This window comes from Prosopis cineraria, unplaced genomic scaffold (genome assembly GCF_029017545.1).
Source record: "Prosopis cineraria cultivar Desert tree isolate PC_DT_omini unplaced genomic scaffold, ASM2901754v1 PC194, whole genome shotgun sequence".
NCBI classification, from domain to species: Eukaryota; Viridiplantae; Streptophyta; class Magnoliopsida; order Fabales; family Fabaceae; genus Prosopis; species Prosopis cineraria.
The window spans coordinates 30,426-45,093 of record NW_026555521.1 but is presented as its reverse complement, the minus strand read 5'-3'; the positions used below and the strand labels follow the sequence as shown (position 1 = coordinate 45,093).

Sequence of the window (14,668 nt, the reverse complement as noted above, 5' to 3'; positions counted from 1 at the left end):
GGGACTACCTCTGGTTCTGACTCTCTTGGTGCCTCAGGTACAAGTTACTCACTATCTTTTGTTTTCTTCTTTCGAGTGTAAACTAACAACTCCCCCTTTTGTGGTCTTTCCACATCTTTCTCTGTTTTCTTGTTTTCCTCAAACTTTGGCATAAGAGAAGAGGTTGGTGAAGGTGGGATGTTGGACAAAGGTAAGGGTGATGGTTCTAGCAAAGGAGACACGGACTCAAGAAGTATATATTCAGCGTTAGGTTCTAATTCCCAAGTTTGAGATTCACCTATATTCACCCCTTGAATTGAGGAATTGGAATAAAAAGGAGTTTCTTCATGGAAAGTAACATCAAGGCTTACAAGGATGCGTTTAGAAACAGGATCAAAGCACTTATATCCTCTTTGAGTAGGAGAATAGCCAAGGAAGATACACTTGATAGCTCAAGGTTCAAGTTTACTGCTTTGGTGGATATGAACAAAGGTTGTGCACCCAAACACACGAAGCGAAAGTTTGGTTTCAATGTGGGATGTATGAAAAACACTCTACAATTTTTAGAGAGGAGTTTCGAAGGCTAATATTCGACTGGGCATCCGGTTGATGAGATAGGTTGCGGTTAAAATGGTATCTCCCTAATAAAGCTTTGGCACGTTGTAAGTGAACATGAGTGCTCTTGCAACTTCAAGGATATGTCTATTTTTTCTTTCTGCGACCCCATTTTGTTGAGGTGTATGGGCACACGTACTGGTATGGATAATCCTATGTATTTGGAGAAAATTACTCAAAGATTGGTTGAAGTATTCAGTGCCATTATCGGTGTGTAAAACTTGAATGCTAGTGTTGAATTGGTTTTTGATCATGGTGAAAAAACTCATGAATGTGGATGCAGCCTCGGACTTGTTTTTCAAAAGGTAAATCCGACAAACACGAGTGTGGTCATCAATGAAGGAGATGAACCATTTTGTTTGAGTACGGTTTGAAGTGCGAGATGGTCCCCATAAATCACTGTGGATGGTTGTGAAAGGTTTGGCAGGTGTGTATTTGGCTCTAGGAAAGGAAGTTCGATGGTGTTTGACAAATTCACATACCTCACACTGGATTTCACTATGATTCAAGGTCGGGCATAAGTTTGGAAACAACCGCTGAAGGTAATGAAAATTGGGATGACCCATTCTCTTTTGCCATAACATAAAATCATGAACTTTAGAGGTAGATGCAGAATTACCAACAATAGGTGGGTTATCTACTCGAGTGACGACCTCTAAATAGTAGAGCCCCTCATATTCTTTGGCATTGTCGATTGTCGCACCTGATGATAGATCCTGAAACACACAATGTGACGGGAGAAATTTAGCAAAACAATTTGAGTGCCTGGTCAGTTGACTGATTGAAAGTAAATTACAGTCAAGTTTTGGCACGTGAAGGACAGATTCCAAAGTAATAGAATCTGATATACGGATACTCCCTTTTCCTACCACCGGTGCTAAGGAGCCGTCTGCAATTTTCACTTTAATATTTCCAGCACATGAGGTGTAAGTGGTGAACAATTGATAACAATTAGTCATATGATCAGATGCCCCGGAATCCACGATCCAGACCACTGCACTTCGAGTCGTCTTTAAAGCCTGAAGGAAAGGCCCTCTTTTTGCCACAAATGCCATGGGTGCAGATCTGGAATTATGCACAACACTACATAAAAGTAGCCACAGCACCACCCCTAGCACTTCAAATGAGGGAAAAGCTTTCTGGTAGACTGAAAACAGAAGCCACAACCCAATATAGCTCCAAATCCAGTAATACAGGGCACTAACAACACCATACGACCTAATATGGTTCGAAAACGATGTGCCCATACACCGGATTGTGCTGGATCTTGCCGAAGAGAGTGCGTCGTTGCCGTCCGAGAAGATCGCGTCCTGAACGGAGCCTCCACGCGCCGCTGAAAGCTTACTGACGCAGTGAGCAGGGGGGCGCGTGTGGTCTACACGCGCCGCAGTTCGCCGCCGCCGCCCTGGGTTTCGCCGTTCGGAGCCTCCTGAGTACGTCTAGGGTGGCGGTGAGATTCAAAACTCGCTCCACCATTGTCCACACAAACACCATCACGTACTGTTCAGGCAGCCCCATTCTAGCCATTCCAGAACTAATTTAATTTGAAATTTTGAGCCTGATGCTCTGATACCATGTGGAATTTTCAGAGAGGAAAAAATTGTATTGTCTCATTGCAATTCTAATGTACACACTGGTCCTATATATATACATCAAGAGAGATAAAAGCTAATAAATACTAATAAAGCCTAATTAATGAGATCCTAATAAATGCTAATAATTCTCAATAATAACATAAGCTAATAAATACTAATAAAGCCTAATTAATGAGATCCTAATAAATGCTAATAATTCTCAATAATAACATAATATTCCCACACAATCCAATAGCTATATATTCTGATTCAGTTGATGATAACGAGACATTATTTTATTTCTTGCTTGTTGATAGAACACATTTGTTACCCACTTTTATTTGTCAATTAGGACCATTTTATTAATGATTTATCACCTTCAAGTGCACACATTGCATTAGATTTGGAACTTTGCCTAAGTTTCTAATATCAGTGCACTAGGGGCATTTTGGTCCGAAAAATGAACTTTTGAGAAAATGTACAAGAAAAATTGAAAAAGTGCATTTTATGTCCAGTTGATGAATGGTGAAATTATATTTTTAAAATTCATTTTAGTTTGGGAGTAATTAAATAAAAAAGTCAACACTTTCTTAAGTGTCTTAGTTTGTCCTAGTTTTTGGTTTGCCTTTGTGTGAAAATTTTTATATAATTTTGTGCAGCCTAAAAATTGGTTAATTTAATAAATTCTCCCTTCTAATTATGAATTTAATTCTGGACATGAATTAGATTTTATTATATCATATGCTATTTAATTGAATTATGTGATTTATGTGACATAGGTGGCATGTGACTTGTGCATCAATTGGGCAATTGAGGTCAACACTCCTTGAGGACAATGGCTGATGGTTTGCACGTGAATTATGATTATTTTGAGGGATTAGATCAGCTAAAATGATGTGGATGACACATGGGAAATTAGGCACACATTGGAATCATCTACAAACCAATAGGAAGTTGCCACCTTGCAAGTGTGACAAGGCTCCCATTTACATTTTAATTTCTTTTTCCTTATTTTAATTAAGCTTCAGCTGATGGGAGACACCAAGGAGCACGCCATTTTAAGCCTCAAATGGGATCCAACACATATCTCATTCATCTTCCACATTCTCTCTCTCTTGTTCATAGTGTTCTTCATTTTCTCTCTTTTGTTCTTCATTTTCCAGCACCCTAACCTCCATTTTCAGCCACCAAACCTCCACAAAACTCATACCATTCTTCTCCTCTCTTCATTTTCGTTCCATCCCTTCCATTTTCACAAGGATTGAAGCTCATTTCCATCATTCAAGAGCTATGGAGTTTGGTCTTCACAAGCAATCACTAGGGTTCTTGAAGATGAAGATTGGCTAAGTTTCTTTGTGGAATCCTAGAGAGATGAAGATGGAGGATGAGTCTTGAGCTTCAAATTGGCTAAGTTCTTTTGTTTCCTATCCTCTTCTCTTTTTACTAGATGGTTAGATTCCTTAATCTAGGGTCTAATCATCTTAGCTTATAAATTCTAATTTGAATTTGATGTTGATGTAAAGAGAGAGGATTGTTTCATTTAATTTCTTCCTTGGACAGCCATGACTGAATTTTGCCACTCTTTGTTTGGCACATAATCTTGTGTTTTTCAATTAGTGAATTTCTTGTGTTAATATTGCATAATCTTGTGGTGTTAATGCTTGTGTTGTTGAGTAGCTTAACATAATCTTGTGGTGTTAATGCTTGTGTTGTTGAGTAGCTTGACATAATCTTGTGGTTGCTCAATTTATGTGTTTGACCATGGCTGTTGAGAGAGGATTTTGAATGAATCACTTGGCTAATGTCTTCACCAATTGGTTAATTGAACTAGGGACTTTAATCTAAGACCTAGGGAGGTTAGCTAATTAGGTTAATTGGCTTAGGATAATTTTCTTAAGTCATGACAGCTTTAGTCAAGAGGAAAGGGAAGCTAAACTTAGCCTAATCATGAGAAGATAATGAGTCCAAAATCAACTAATCTCTAGGGTTCCATTATTGTAAAAAGGGAAGTTCATTTCACTCACTTTCACTAGCATTTTAATTACTTGCATATTAGGTAATTAGTTTAGATAATTAGATAGATAACTAAATTCCTACAAACTTTGGTTGATTTATTTCACTAGATAACTTTCAATTAGACTTAAAACCATTCCTTGGGAGATGACCTAGGGTTGGCCCTATATTGCATTAGGGTTAGCTTTAGTGTAATTTTGAGGATAAGCGACTAATTTCCTATCAAAATTTTGGCGCCGTTGCCGGGGAATGGTTTAAGTTTAATTCTAAGGTTGTTTAGTACTTAATTTATATTTTTAGTGTTCCTGAAAATTTTTTTGAAAAATTATAAAAATTTGTGTTTTGTGTTTTGTTTAGTGTTTTTTGTGTGTTTTGAGTGTTTTTATTCTGTTTTGAAAAAGAAAAAAAAAATTAATGCAATTTTCGTTGGTTTGGTGTAGAGCTGAAAATACTCTGTTTCTAGTGTCTCTGTCTGAAATTGAAAAATTAACTGGGAATGAGTCTGAGGGAATTTGAACTTGAAATTTATTTCATTGAAAGCTCTATATCCTAGCTTCACTTTAAAATTGGTTTGGTCAATTTTGGACGTGGGAAGTGTCCTGTGGAAATTTTACAATCTAACAAGGTCCAGGGAGCCATTACAGAGGATTTCCAAAACCCTGTTTCAATTTTGAGTTAGCATATCTTCCTCTTTGTGCATTCAAATTGATTGATTCCAGTTTCATTTTTCTTATCGCTGTCTTATCTTTGTTTCTTGTGTTTAGGATTTTCTTCAATTTTTTCATTTTCCTATTTGAAAGTTTGTTAGAAGCTCTGAAGGTCTTCTGGACGAAATCCTGTTTCTCTAGACTTGAGGACCAACTTGTGAAAAATTCTGGGAACGATTGGGCAGGATTTTTAATCTAAAAATTTTATATAATTTTCCTGTATATCTCTTGTGTTTCTCATAAAAGTTTCAGGGGAATTTATCATGTGGATTTGCTGATAGAAAATTCACAAGTTCACTGTCTCCAGAGAGCCTACTGTGCGAATTCCAGAATTGCCAAAGCTTCTTGATTGAGCATTTCTAACTCTCTTTCTACTTGTTTGGTGTTATTTTTTTTTCATTTTGTTGCTATTGAGTTTAATAAAAAAAATAAAAAAAAATTATTTCTCTTGCTTTTGTGTGTTTTGAATTGTTTCATGTTGATTTGCATTTTAGTTTAGCTTGTTCTTTGTTCTTAATTTTCTTGAGCTTGATTAGTGCATGACCCGAAGAAAACATACCTCTTTTGTTGAATTAGATCCAGAAATTGAAAGGACTATTTCTAGATTGAGAAGATCACAACCTATTCTTGATTCTCATTTGGTTTGTAATTCAACAATGGAAGGTATCTTAGGACATGAGCATGTGCATAATGAGGGCCATGGGAATGGGAATGAGAATTTGCATGATGATGGCCATGTTAATAATGAATTTGAAGGCTTGCATAACCCTAGAGAGGAGAGGAGCATTAGGCAATTAACTCAACCTAATTGGCATGATAATCCTTATGGCTTATATGTTCCTCCTACTAATGTTCAATTTGAAATTAAATCCTCCTTGATTAATGCATTGCCTAAATTTCATGGGTTACCAGGAGAGGATTGTCATAGGTTTTTGCATACTTTCCTATTGGTTTGTGATACTATGAAGCCTATGCATGTAAATGTTGATGATGTTCAAGCTAAGGCTTTTGTATTTTCTCTTGAAGGTTTAGCAAAGGAATGGTATTTCAACTACCCTTCTTATGTGAAAGTGAGCACATGGGCTGAGCTAAGAAGACTCTTCTTAGATAAATTCTTTCCAAATTCCAAGGTCACCAATTTGAGAAAGCAAATCTATGGGGTCCAACAAGGAGAGGATGAGAGTCTCTATGAGTATTGGACTAGATTCCAAGGCCTTTTGGCTAAATGCCCACACCATCAAATTTCTAGTGAGAATTTAGTCCAATATTTCTATGAGGGCTTGATTCCAAGAGACAAAGTTAACATTGATGCCGCTAGTGGTGGATGCTTGATTGACCTCACTTCCTTAAAGGCTTGGGAACTAATTGACAAGATGGCTTCAAGTGGTGCTCAATACTCTACAAGGGAAAAGAGAAATGTGAATATGGTAGGTTCCTCAGTTCTTAATGATTCATATGTGGACTTGCTAGCTGCCAAGATTGGGAGAATGTTGGCTCCACAAATATCTCAAGTGAGCAATGTAAGTACTTCTCAAGCACTTGTCCCTTATTCTTGTACTTTTTGTGACTCACCTATGCATGTAGAAAGCAATTGTCCGATTAAGTTTGAACAAGTAAATGCTATCTACAATGGAAAACAATCCTATGGTGGGAGGCAAGGGCAAGGAGCTTATTCTAATACTTACAACCCTTCATGGAGAGACCATCCTAATTTCTCCTATTCAAATCCAAATGTGGCTTTACAAGACAATCAACAAAGAGGATCATATCAAAACACCTTTGGCCGTGACCCTCCACCTCATTTGTCTCAAGGTAGCTCTTCTCAAAGCTACAATCCAAGTGGTAATTCTCTTACACCTTCTTCTAATTCTTATAGTGATAGGAGGCTTGTTCCAATTGAGAGTTCTTCTAATTCGAACTCTTCTAATGATGTGAATGTGTTACGTAAGCAGTTGATTGAAATGAACTCTTTGTATAAAAACATGTATGATGGCTTAGGGAACAAGGTAGAGAGTATGGGTAACAAGTGTGAGAACATGAACTCTAAAATGGATGCCCTTACTTCTCAAATGAATATGCTTGCTAACCAATTAAGTGCAGCCAATGCTCAAGCCTCTACATTACCATCCAACACCGTTGCTAATCCTAAAGCTAATCTTAATGCTATCACATTGAGGAGTGGCAAGGAGTTGGGAGAAAGAGTACAAGAAGACAAAAGACAAGGGAAGGCCGAGAAGCCCTCTTTAAATTCTTCAATTGATGTTAATGTTTCTAGTTCTTCTTTTGCTCCTAATGATGCATCTTTTTGTAGAGATGATGAGGATGAAAACATTGAGGAGATCATATGTGAGCAACCACCATCTAAGGTGGAAAAGGGGACTATGGCCGAGTTGTTTAGTAAGGAAAAAGAGGGAGAGGCCGAGCAAAGTGAAACAAGAAAGGAGAGTTCAAGGAAGGAAGAAGGAAAGCAAAGTCAAGAGATTATGAAGAAGCTTCCTTTTCCACAAGCACAAGTGGTCCCTAAGCAAGTAAAGGGACAATTTGATCAAGAGGTATATGATTTCTTCCACAAGATTCATGTTAATGTACCCTTGATGGATGTAGTTAAGAACTTTCCTAAGTATGCCAAATTTTTGAAAGATTGTTGTACAAATAAAAGAAAATTTAGGCCTAATGCAAGGGTACAATTACCCTCATCTGTGAGTGCTATCATGAAGCCTCAACTCCCTATAAAATGTGAAGACCCCGGTTCCTTCACAATTCCATGCAAGATTGGCAACACACATTTTTCTCATGCATTGATAGACTTAGGTGCAGCCATTAATGTTATGCCTCTTTCAATTTATCATGCCTTGAGTCTTGATTGCATGCATAAGACACCTATGATATGCCAATTAGCGGATAGAAGTGTTAGAAGACCACATGGAGTAGTAGAAGACTTGTTGGTTTGTGTTAAAGGTCTATTATTTCCTGTGGATTTCTATGTGCTTGATATGTCAAAAGAAGGGAGTGGGGATGATATTTTGATTTTAGGAAGGCCATTTATGAGGACTGCCCGTACATTGATTGACATGGAAAAAGGTAGTTTGATTTTGAAATGTGGAGAGGATCATGTTATTTTTAATATATATGAAGCAATGAAACATCCTTTTGAGGATTATTCTTTGTTAGGTGTAAGTTCCATTGAGTTATTGCTTCATGATGCTTGTGAGTCTCACATGCTTGATTCTTTCTCACATGTTGATGATGATTTGTCTCTTGTTACTACTACATGTATTGATGGATGTAGTTGTCCTATTTGTTTAGAGATTGATGCATGCTTGAATGATGCAACTACTTCTTCTCATGATTTGTTTAAAATATCTCCTATGCTTGATCTTGAAATGCTTGAGAAGGGTATATCTTCTTGTGTTGTAGGTACTAAAGCCATTAAGGCCGAATCTATGAGTTTTTCTCCACTCGAGCTTGATGTTCTTAGGATTCCCAAGCTATTGGAGGAAAATTCTACACTTTCACATGTCGAGGCCGTGGCTCAAGTCCAAGCACTTGAGGACAAGTTGCAAGAAAAGGGGGAGGCTGTAAAGAAAGAAGAGGAGAAATCAAAAACAAGTGACAAGCCTAAAAGACAAGATAGTACCATGGAATATTCCACCAAATTAGACTTGAAGAAGCTCATTCCCTCTTGTGTAGAGCCACCTACCTTGGAGTTGAAGCCTTTACCATCCAATCTCAAGTATGCATATCTCATTGAGAATGAGAAGCTTCCGGTAATAATTTCTAACTCTTTATCTCTTGAGGAAGAAAATGCATTACTTGATGTGTTGAGAAAGAACATACATGCTATTGGTTGGACTTTGGCTGACATTCCTGGTATTGACCCTATTGTGTGCACACATAAAATTTTTCTTGAGGACAATGCTAAGCCCATTAGGCAACCACAAAGGAGACTTAACCCATTGATTTTAGATGTGGTAAAGAAAGAGGTTGTTAAGCTACTTAGTGCTGGGATCATCTATCCTATAGCTGACAGTGAGTGGGTGTCTCCAACCCAAGTTGTACCTAAGAAAGGGGGGATTACTGTGGTAAAAAATGAGAAAGGAGAGCTTGTTCCAACTAGAGTTCAAAATGCTTGGAGAGTGTGCATAGACTATAGGAAGCTCAATAATGTGACTAGGAAGGACCATTTTCCTTTGCCTTTTATTGATCAAATGCTTGAGAGATTGGCTTCCAAGTCCCATTATTGCTTCCTAGATGGGTTTAGTGGGTATTTTCAGATTCCTATAGCTCCTAGTGACCAAGATAAGACTACCTTTACATGCCCCTTTGGTACATTTGCCTATAGGAGGATGCCTTTTGGTCTTTGCAATGCACCTGGTACTTTTCAAAGATGCATGATGTCCATATTTTGTGATTTTATTGAACATTGCATGGAAGTCTTTATGGATGATTTTACTGTGTATGGTGAGTCCTTTGATTCATGCTTGCATTCTTTAGATAAAGTGCTTGGTAGGTGCATTGAAAAGAAGCTTGTGCTTAACTTTGAAAAATGCCATTTCATGGTAGATAAAGGAATTGTTTTAGGCCATTTGATTTCTTCCAATGGCATAGAGGTGGATAAGGCCAAAGTAGATGTGATTGCTTCTTTGCCATATCCTGTTTGTTTGAAAGATTTGAGATCATTTTTGGGACATGCAGGCTTTTATAGGAGATTTATAAAGGGGTTTAGTGAAATTGCTTTGCCTATGTCTAAACTCTTACAAAAAGATGTTGATTTTGTTTTTGATGATGCTTGCAAAAGGAGTTTTGACACTTTGAAAAGCATGCTCATTTCCCCTCCCATTCTTAAAGCCCCAAATTGGTCTTTACCTTTTGAGTTGTCATGTGATGCTTCTAATTTTGCTGTGGGAGCTATGCTTGGTCAAAGAGAGGGCAAGTTATCATATGTGATTGCTTATGCATCTAGGACCCTAGATTCAGCTCAGGTTAATTACACCACAACTGAGAAAGAGTTGTTTGCTATTGTTTTTGCACTTGATAAATTTAGATCATATCTTCTTAACTCTAAAGTTGTTGTGTACACTGACCATGCTGCTGTGAGGTACTTGTTTAAGAAGACAGATTCTAAGCCTCGCTTGATTCGATGGGTGATCTTAATGCAAGAATTTGATGTGGAGATAAGGGATAGGAGTGGTTCTACCAATCAAGTAGCGGATCATTTGTCTAGACTACCTCATTTAAAAGCTACTATGGTAAACTCTAACCCTACTATTCCTTGTGATTCATTTCCTGATGAGGCATTGTGTGCCATTTCATCTAAGCCTCCATGGTATGCCTCTTTTGCTAACTATATTGAGTGTAGAGTCTTGCCTCCTTGTGCTTCACGTTTTGCCATTGAAAAATTGAAAAGAGAGTCTAGATTTTACATTTGGGAACCACCTTTGATGTGGAAGATTTGTAGTGATAAAGTGATTAGGAGGTGTGTTGATGATGTTGATGTGCCTTCTGTTCTTGAATTTTGTCACTCTCATGCATGTGGTGGTCATTTTAGCTCAAATAAGACAGCTAGGAAGGTTTTAGATTGTGGATTGTATTGGCCTAGCTTGTTTAAAGACTCTTATGAATTTTGTAAAGCATGCTTGAAATGTCAAAAGGTTAGTAGTTGGGGTAAGAGACATGAAATGCCTCAACAACCCATTTTATTTTGTGAGATTTTTGATGTTTGGGGCATTGACTTCATGGGTCCCTTTCCACCATCCTTTAGTTTTGAGTACATATTACTTGGTGTTGATTATGTTTCAAAGTGGATTGAAGCCATTCCTACTAGAACTTGTGATGCTAAGATTGTTTTGAAGTTTCTCAAATCTAATATTTTTTGTAGGTATGGAGTTCCTAAGGCCTTGGTAAGTGACCAAGGATCCCACTTTTGCAATAAGATGATGAAGGCTCTCTTGGCTAAATATGGAGTGCATCACAAAATCTCTACACCATATCATCCCCAAACTAATGGCCAAGCCGAAGTATCAAATAGAGAAGTCAAGAAAATCCTAACCAAGGTGGTGAACACAAATAGGAAGGATTGGTCTTTACACTTGGAGGATGCTTTGTGGGCTTATCGGACCGCTTATAAGACTCCCATTGGCATGTCTCCTTTTCGATTGGTGTATGGAAAGGCTTGCCACCTCCCTGTGGAGATAGAGCATAGGGCCTATTGGGCCATCAAGAAACTAAACTTGGATTTCCATCTTTCGGCTAAGGAGAGATTTCTTCAAATGCAAGAACTTGAGGAGCTTAGGTTGGATGCCTATGAGTCTTCTAGAATCTATAAGGAGAAAACAAGGATCCTTCATGACAAGCTAATCTTGAGGAAAAAGTTCCAAGAAGGAGATCAAGTCCTCTTGTTCCAAACAAGGTTTATTCATAAGCATGCCAAGTTGAAGTCTAAGTGGGAGGGACCATATTTAGTGACCAAGGTGTTTCCCTATGGGGTTTTGCAACTCTTGAATAAAGCCACGGGTTCCACTATGCAAATCAATGGTCACCTATGCAAGCTCTACAAAGATGCCAAATCACTTCAAAAGGAGGAGGACTTCTCTCAACATGTTTTTGAACCACCATGATAAGGTTGTATCTCTCTAACCTTGAGCTTTTACCTTCCTTTAATTGATATATTTAATGATAGGTATAGTTCAAGTGTGGGGGAGATGAACCTAGTAGGAAAATTAGAGTTTATTTGCTTTATTTGACTTCTTTGTTTTGTGTTTTAGTTTGAAAAAAAAAATATCTGCACCACACTTTTGTTATGCATTCATTATTGATCTCACCTTATTTTATCACTAGTCTATACATACATTGAGGACAATGCATGATTTAAGTGTGGGGGAGAGAAATAAACATTTTGTTTTATTTGTTTGGTTTTGTTTGGTTTTGCAAAAAAAAATCAAAAAAAAAATTTCTTTGTTTTGTTTTGTTTGAGGTTACTTAATTACCTAGCTCTTGAATGGATATTTTGATTCTTGAGATGTGGTAATTTTTAGGATTGAATAGGTGTGAAATGAACATTCTTTTACCTTGAATTAATGGATTAGAGTGGCATATTACCCATTCATGGAAGAGGCTAAACACTCATGTGTGATTAATTCCTTAGTGATGTTACCCTCTAGAATTTGTTTCACTTCTTAATTAAGACCATATATCTTGCACTTGTTTGATAGGAGATGAGAGATGGCATTCATAAAAAATAGCCAAGAGCCAAATAGCCAACCTATTATTATTTATTATCCTTTGTTAGCCACTTTGAGCCTTTGGTTTGATTCTTAAAAAAAAAAAAATATTCACCCTATTTTTCCCCAAGGAATGCATGTTACACTTTTATATGTCTTTTTAATATTCATTGCATGTCCTAGATCAAATGAGTGGATGCCTATTATCATTTCTCTATCCATTACTTCCATTGTTTTCAAAGAGTTAGGGGCAACCAAAAAAAAAAACAACAAAGATAGATTTGAAAAAAAAAAATTAGTCAAAAAGAAAAGAAATAAAGTTGCTAGAAAAAGAAAAAAAAAGAAGAAAAAAAAAGAAAAGAAAGAAAAAAAAATAAAAATAAAAATAAAAAGTTGCCTAGCTCATCCATTCCATTTGTTTTATTATTTCTTATCATTTCTTTCCATCCTCATTGTGTTAAGGTGTTCACTCAATTGAGTTAGGTTATGCTTTGCATATTAAGGGGATATATCTTGATTTAGCATTATTTTGATGCTAACCCTATTTTTTTTTATATACATGCATTTCTTAGACATCCTTTCATTACCTATATCACAACCTAATAAAGTCCATTTGATTCTTGATTGCAAGTGCTATTTAGTGATGGAGAAGTAGAAGGGTTACAAATTCATAGTAGGGTTTATCCTAAGAAATTTTGAGTGAAATTTAATACCTTATACACTTTGAGTGATGAGAGCAAACACTTAACCTAGAGAGGCTTACTCTTTGACATTGATTCTTGGTAAGGGTTTGTTTGTGATGTGCATAATTCTTTCGTAATTATTGCCACATTGATTGATAATTTGTAGAAGTTCATGAGCTAGTATTTTAGTGACTTGAAACAATGTTTTTCTCTTATTTCTTTGTCTTATAGTTTCTTTTGGGACCTTTTTCACTTGATTTTGCCCGGAGTGCAAAAGCTAAGTGTAGGGGAATTGATAGAACACATTTGTTACCCACTTTTATTTGTCAATTAGGACCATTTTATTAATGATTTATCACCTTCAAGTGCACACATTGCATTAGATTTGAAACTTTGCCTAAGTTTCTAATATCAGTGCACTAGGGGCATTTTGGTCCAAAAAATGAACTTTTGAGAAAATGTACAAGAAAAATTGAAAAGTGCATTTTATGTCCAGTTGATGAATGGTGAAATTATATTTTTAAAATTCATTTTAGTTTGGGAGTAATTAAATAAAAAAGTCAACACTTTCTTAAGTGTCTTAGTTTGTCCTAGTTTTTGGTTTGCCTTTGTGTGAAAATTTTTATATAATTTTGTGCAGCCTAAAATTGGTTAATTTAATAAATTCTCCCTTCTAATTATGAATTTAATTCTGGACATGAATTAGATTTTATTATATCATATGCTATTTAATTGAATTATGTGATTTATGTGACATAGGTGGCATGTGACTTGTGCATCAATTGGGCAATTGAGGTCAACACTCCTTGAGGACAATGGCTGATGGTTTGCACGTGAATTATGATTATTTTGAGGGATTAGATCAGCTAAAATGATGTGGATGACACATGGGAAATTAGGCACACATTGGAATCATCTACAAACCAATAGGAAGTTGCCACCTTGCAAGTGTGACAAGGCTCCCATTTACATTTTAATTTCTTTTTCCTTATTTTAATTAAGCTTCAGCTGATGGGAGACACCAAGGAGCACGCCATTTTAAGCCTCAAATGGGATCCAACACATATCTCATTCATCTTCCACATTCTCTCTCTCTTGTTCATAGTGTTCTTCATTTTCTCTCTTTTGTTCTTCATTTTCCAGCACCCTAACCTCCATTTTCAGCCACCAAACCTCCACAAAACTCATACCATTCTTCTCCTCTCTTCATTTTCGTTCCATCCCTTCCATTTTCACAAGGATTGAAGCTCATTTCCATCATTCAAGAGCTATGGAGTTTGGCCTTCACAAGCAATCACTAGGGTTCTTGAAGATGAAGATTGGCTAAGTTTCTTTGTGGAATCCTAGAGAGATGAAGATGGAGGATGAGTCTTGAGCTTCAAATTGGCTAAGTTCTTTTGTTTCCTATCCTCTTCTCTTTTTACTAGATGGTTAGATTCCTTAATCTAGGGTCTAATCATCTTAGCTTATAAATTCTAATTTGAATTTGATGTTGATGTAAAGAGAGAGGATTGTTTCATTTAATTTCTTCCTTGGACAGCCATGACTGAATTTTGCCACTCTTTGTTTGGCACATAATCTTGTGTTTTTCAATTAGTGAATTTCTTGTGTTAATATTGCATAATCTTGTGGTGTTAATGCTTGTGTTGTTGAGTAGCTTAACATAATCTTGTGGTGTTAATGCTTGTGTTGTTGAGTAGCTTGACATAATCTTGTGGTTGCTCAATTTATGTGTTTGACCATGGCTGTTGAGAGAGGATTTTGAATGAATCACTTGGCTAATGTCTTCACCAATTGGTTAATTGAACTAGGGACTTTAATCTAAGACCTAGGGAGGTTAGCTAATTAGGTTAATTGGCTTAGGATAATTTTCTTAA

The 14,668-nt window shown here is 36.7% G+C and overlaps 1 protein-coding gene and 1 non-coding gene across 2 annotated transcripts; one reads left to right on the top strand and one right to left on the bottom strand.

The window, feature by feature from the left end:
• Nucleotides 1-6,024: 6,024 nt before the first annotated feature.
• On the bottom strand, nt 6,025-6,131 carry LOC129295816 (small nucleolar RNA R71). Its single transcript, XR_008589650.1, has one exon. It is a non-coding gene; the product is annotated as a small nucleolar RNA R71 (small nucleolar RNA).
• Nucleotides 6,132-8,140: 2,009 nt separating this feature from the next.
• Nucleotides 8,141-10,899, top strand: LOC129295814 (uncharacterized). Its single transcript, XM_054934392.1, has 2 exons — nt 8,141-8,655; nt 10,767-10,899. The coding sequence occupies exons 1-2, from the start codon at nt 8,257-8,259 to the stop codon at nt 10,779-10,781; spliced, it is 414 nt and encodes a 137-aa protein (XP_054790367.1). The 5' UTR covers nt 8,141-8,256; the 3' UTR covers nt 10,782-10,899.
• Nucleotides 10,900-14,668: the final 3,769 nt, after the last annotated feature.

What these genes read in the sequence shown, in the direction of transcription:
- LOC129295814 (XM_054934392.1), top strand. Translation starts at nt 8,257, where the DNA reads ATGCTTGATCTTGAAATGCTTGAGAAGGGTATATCTTCTTGTGTTGTA.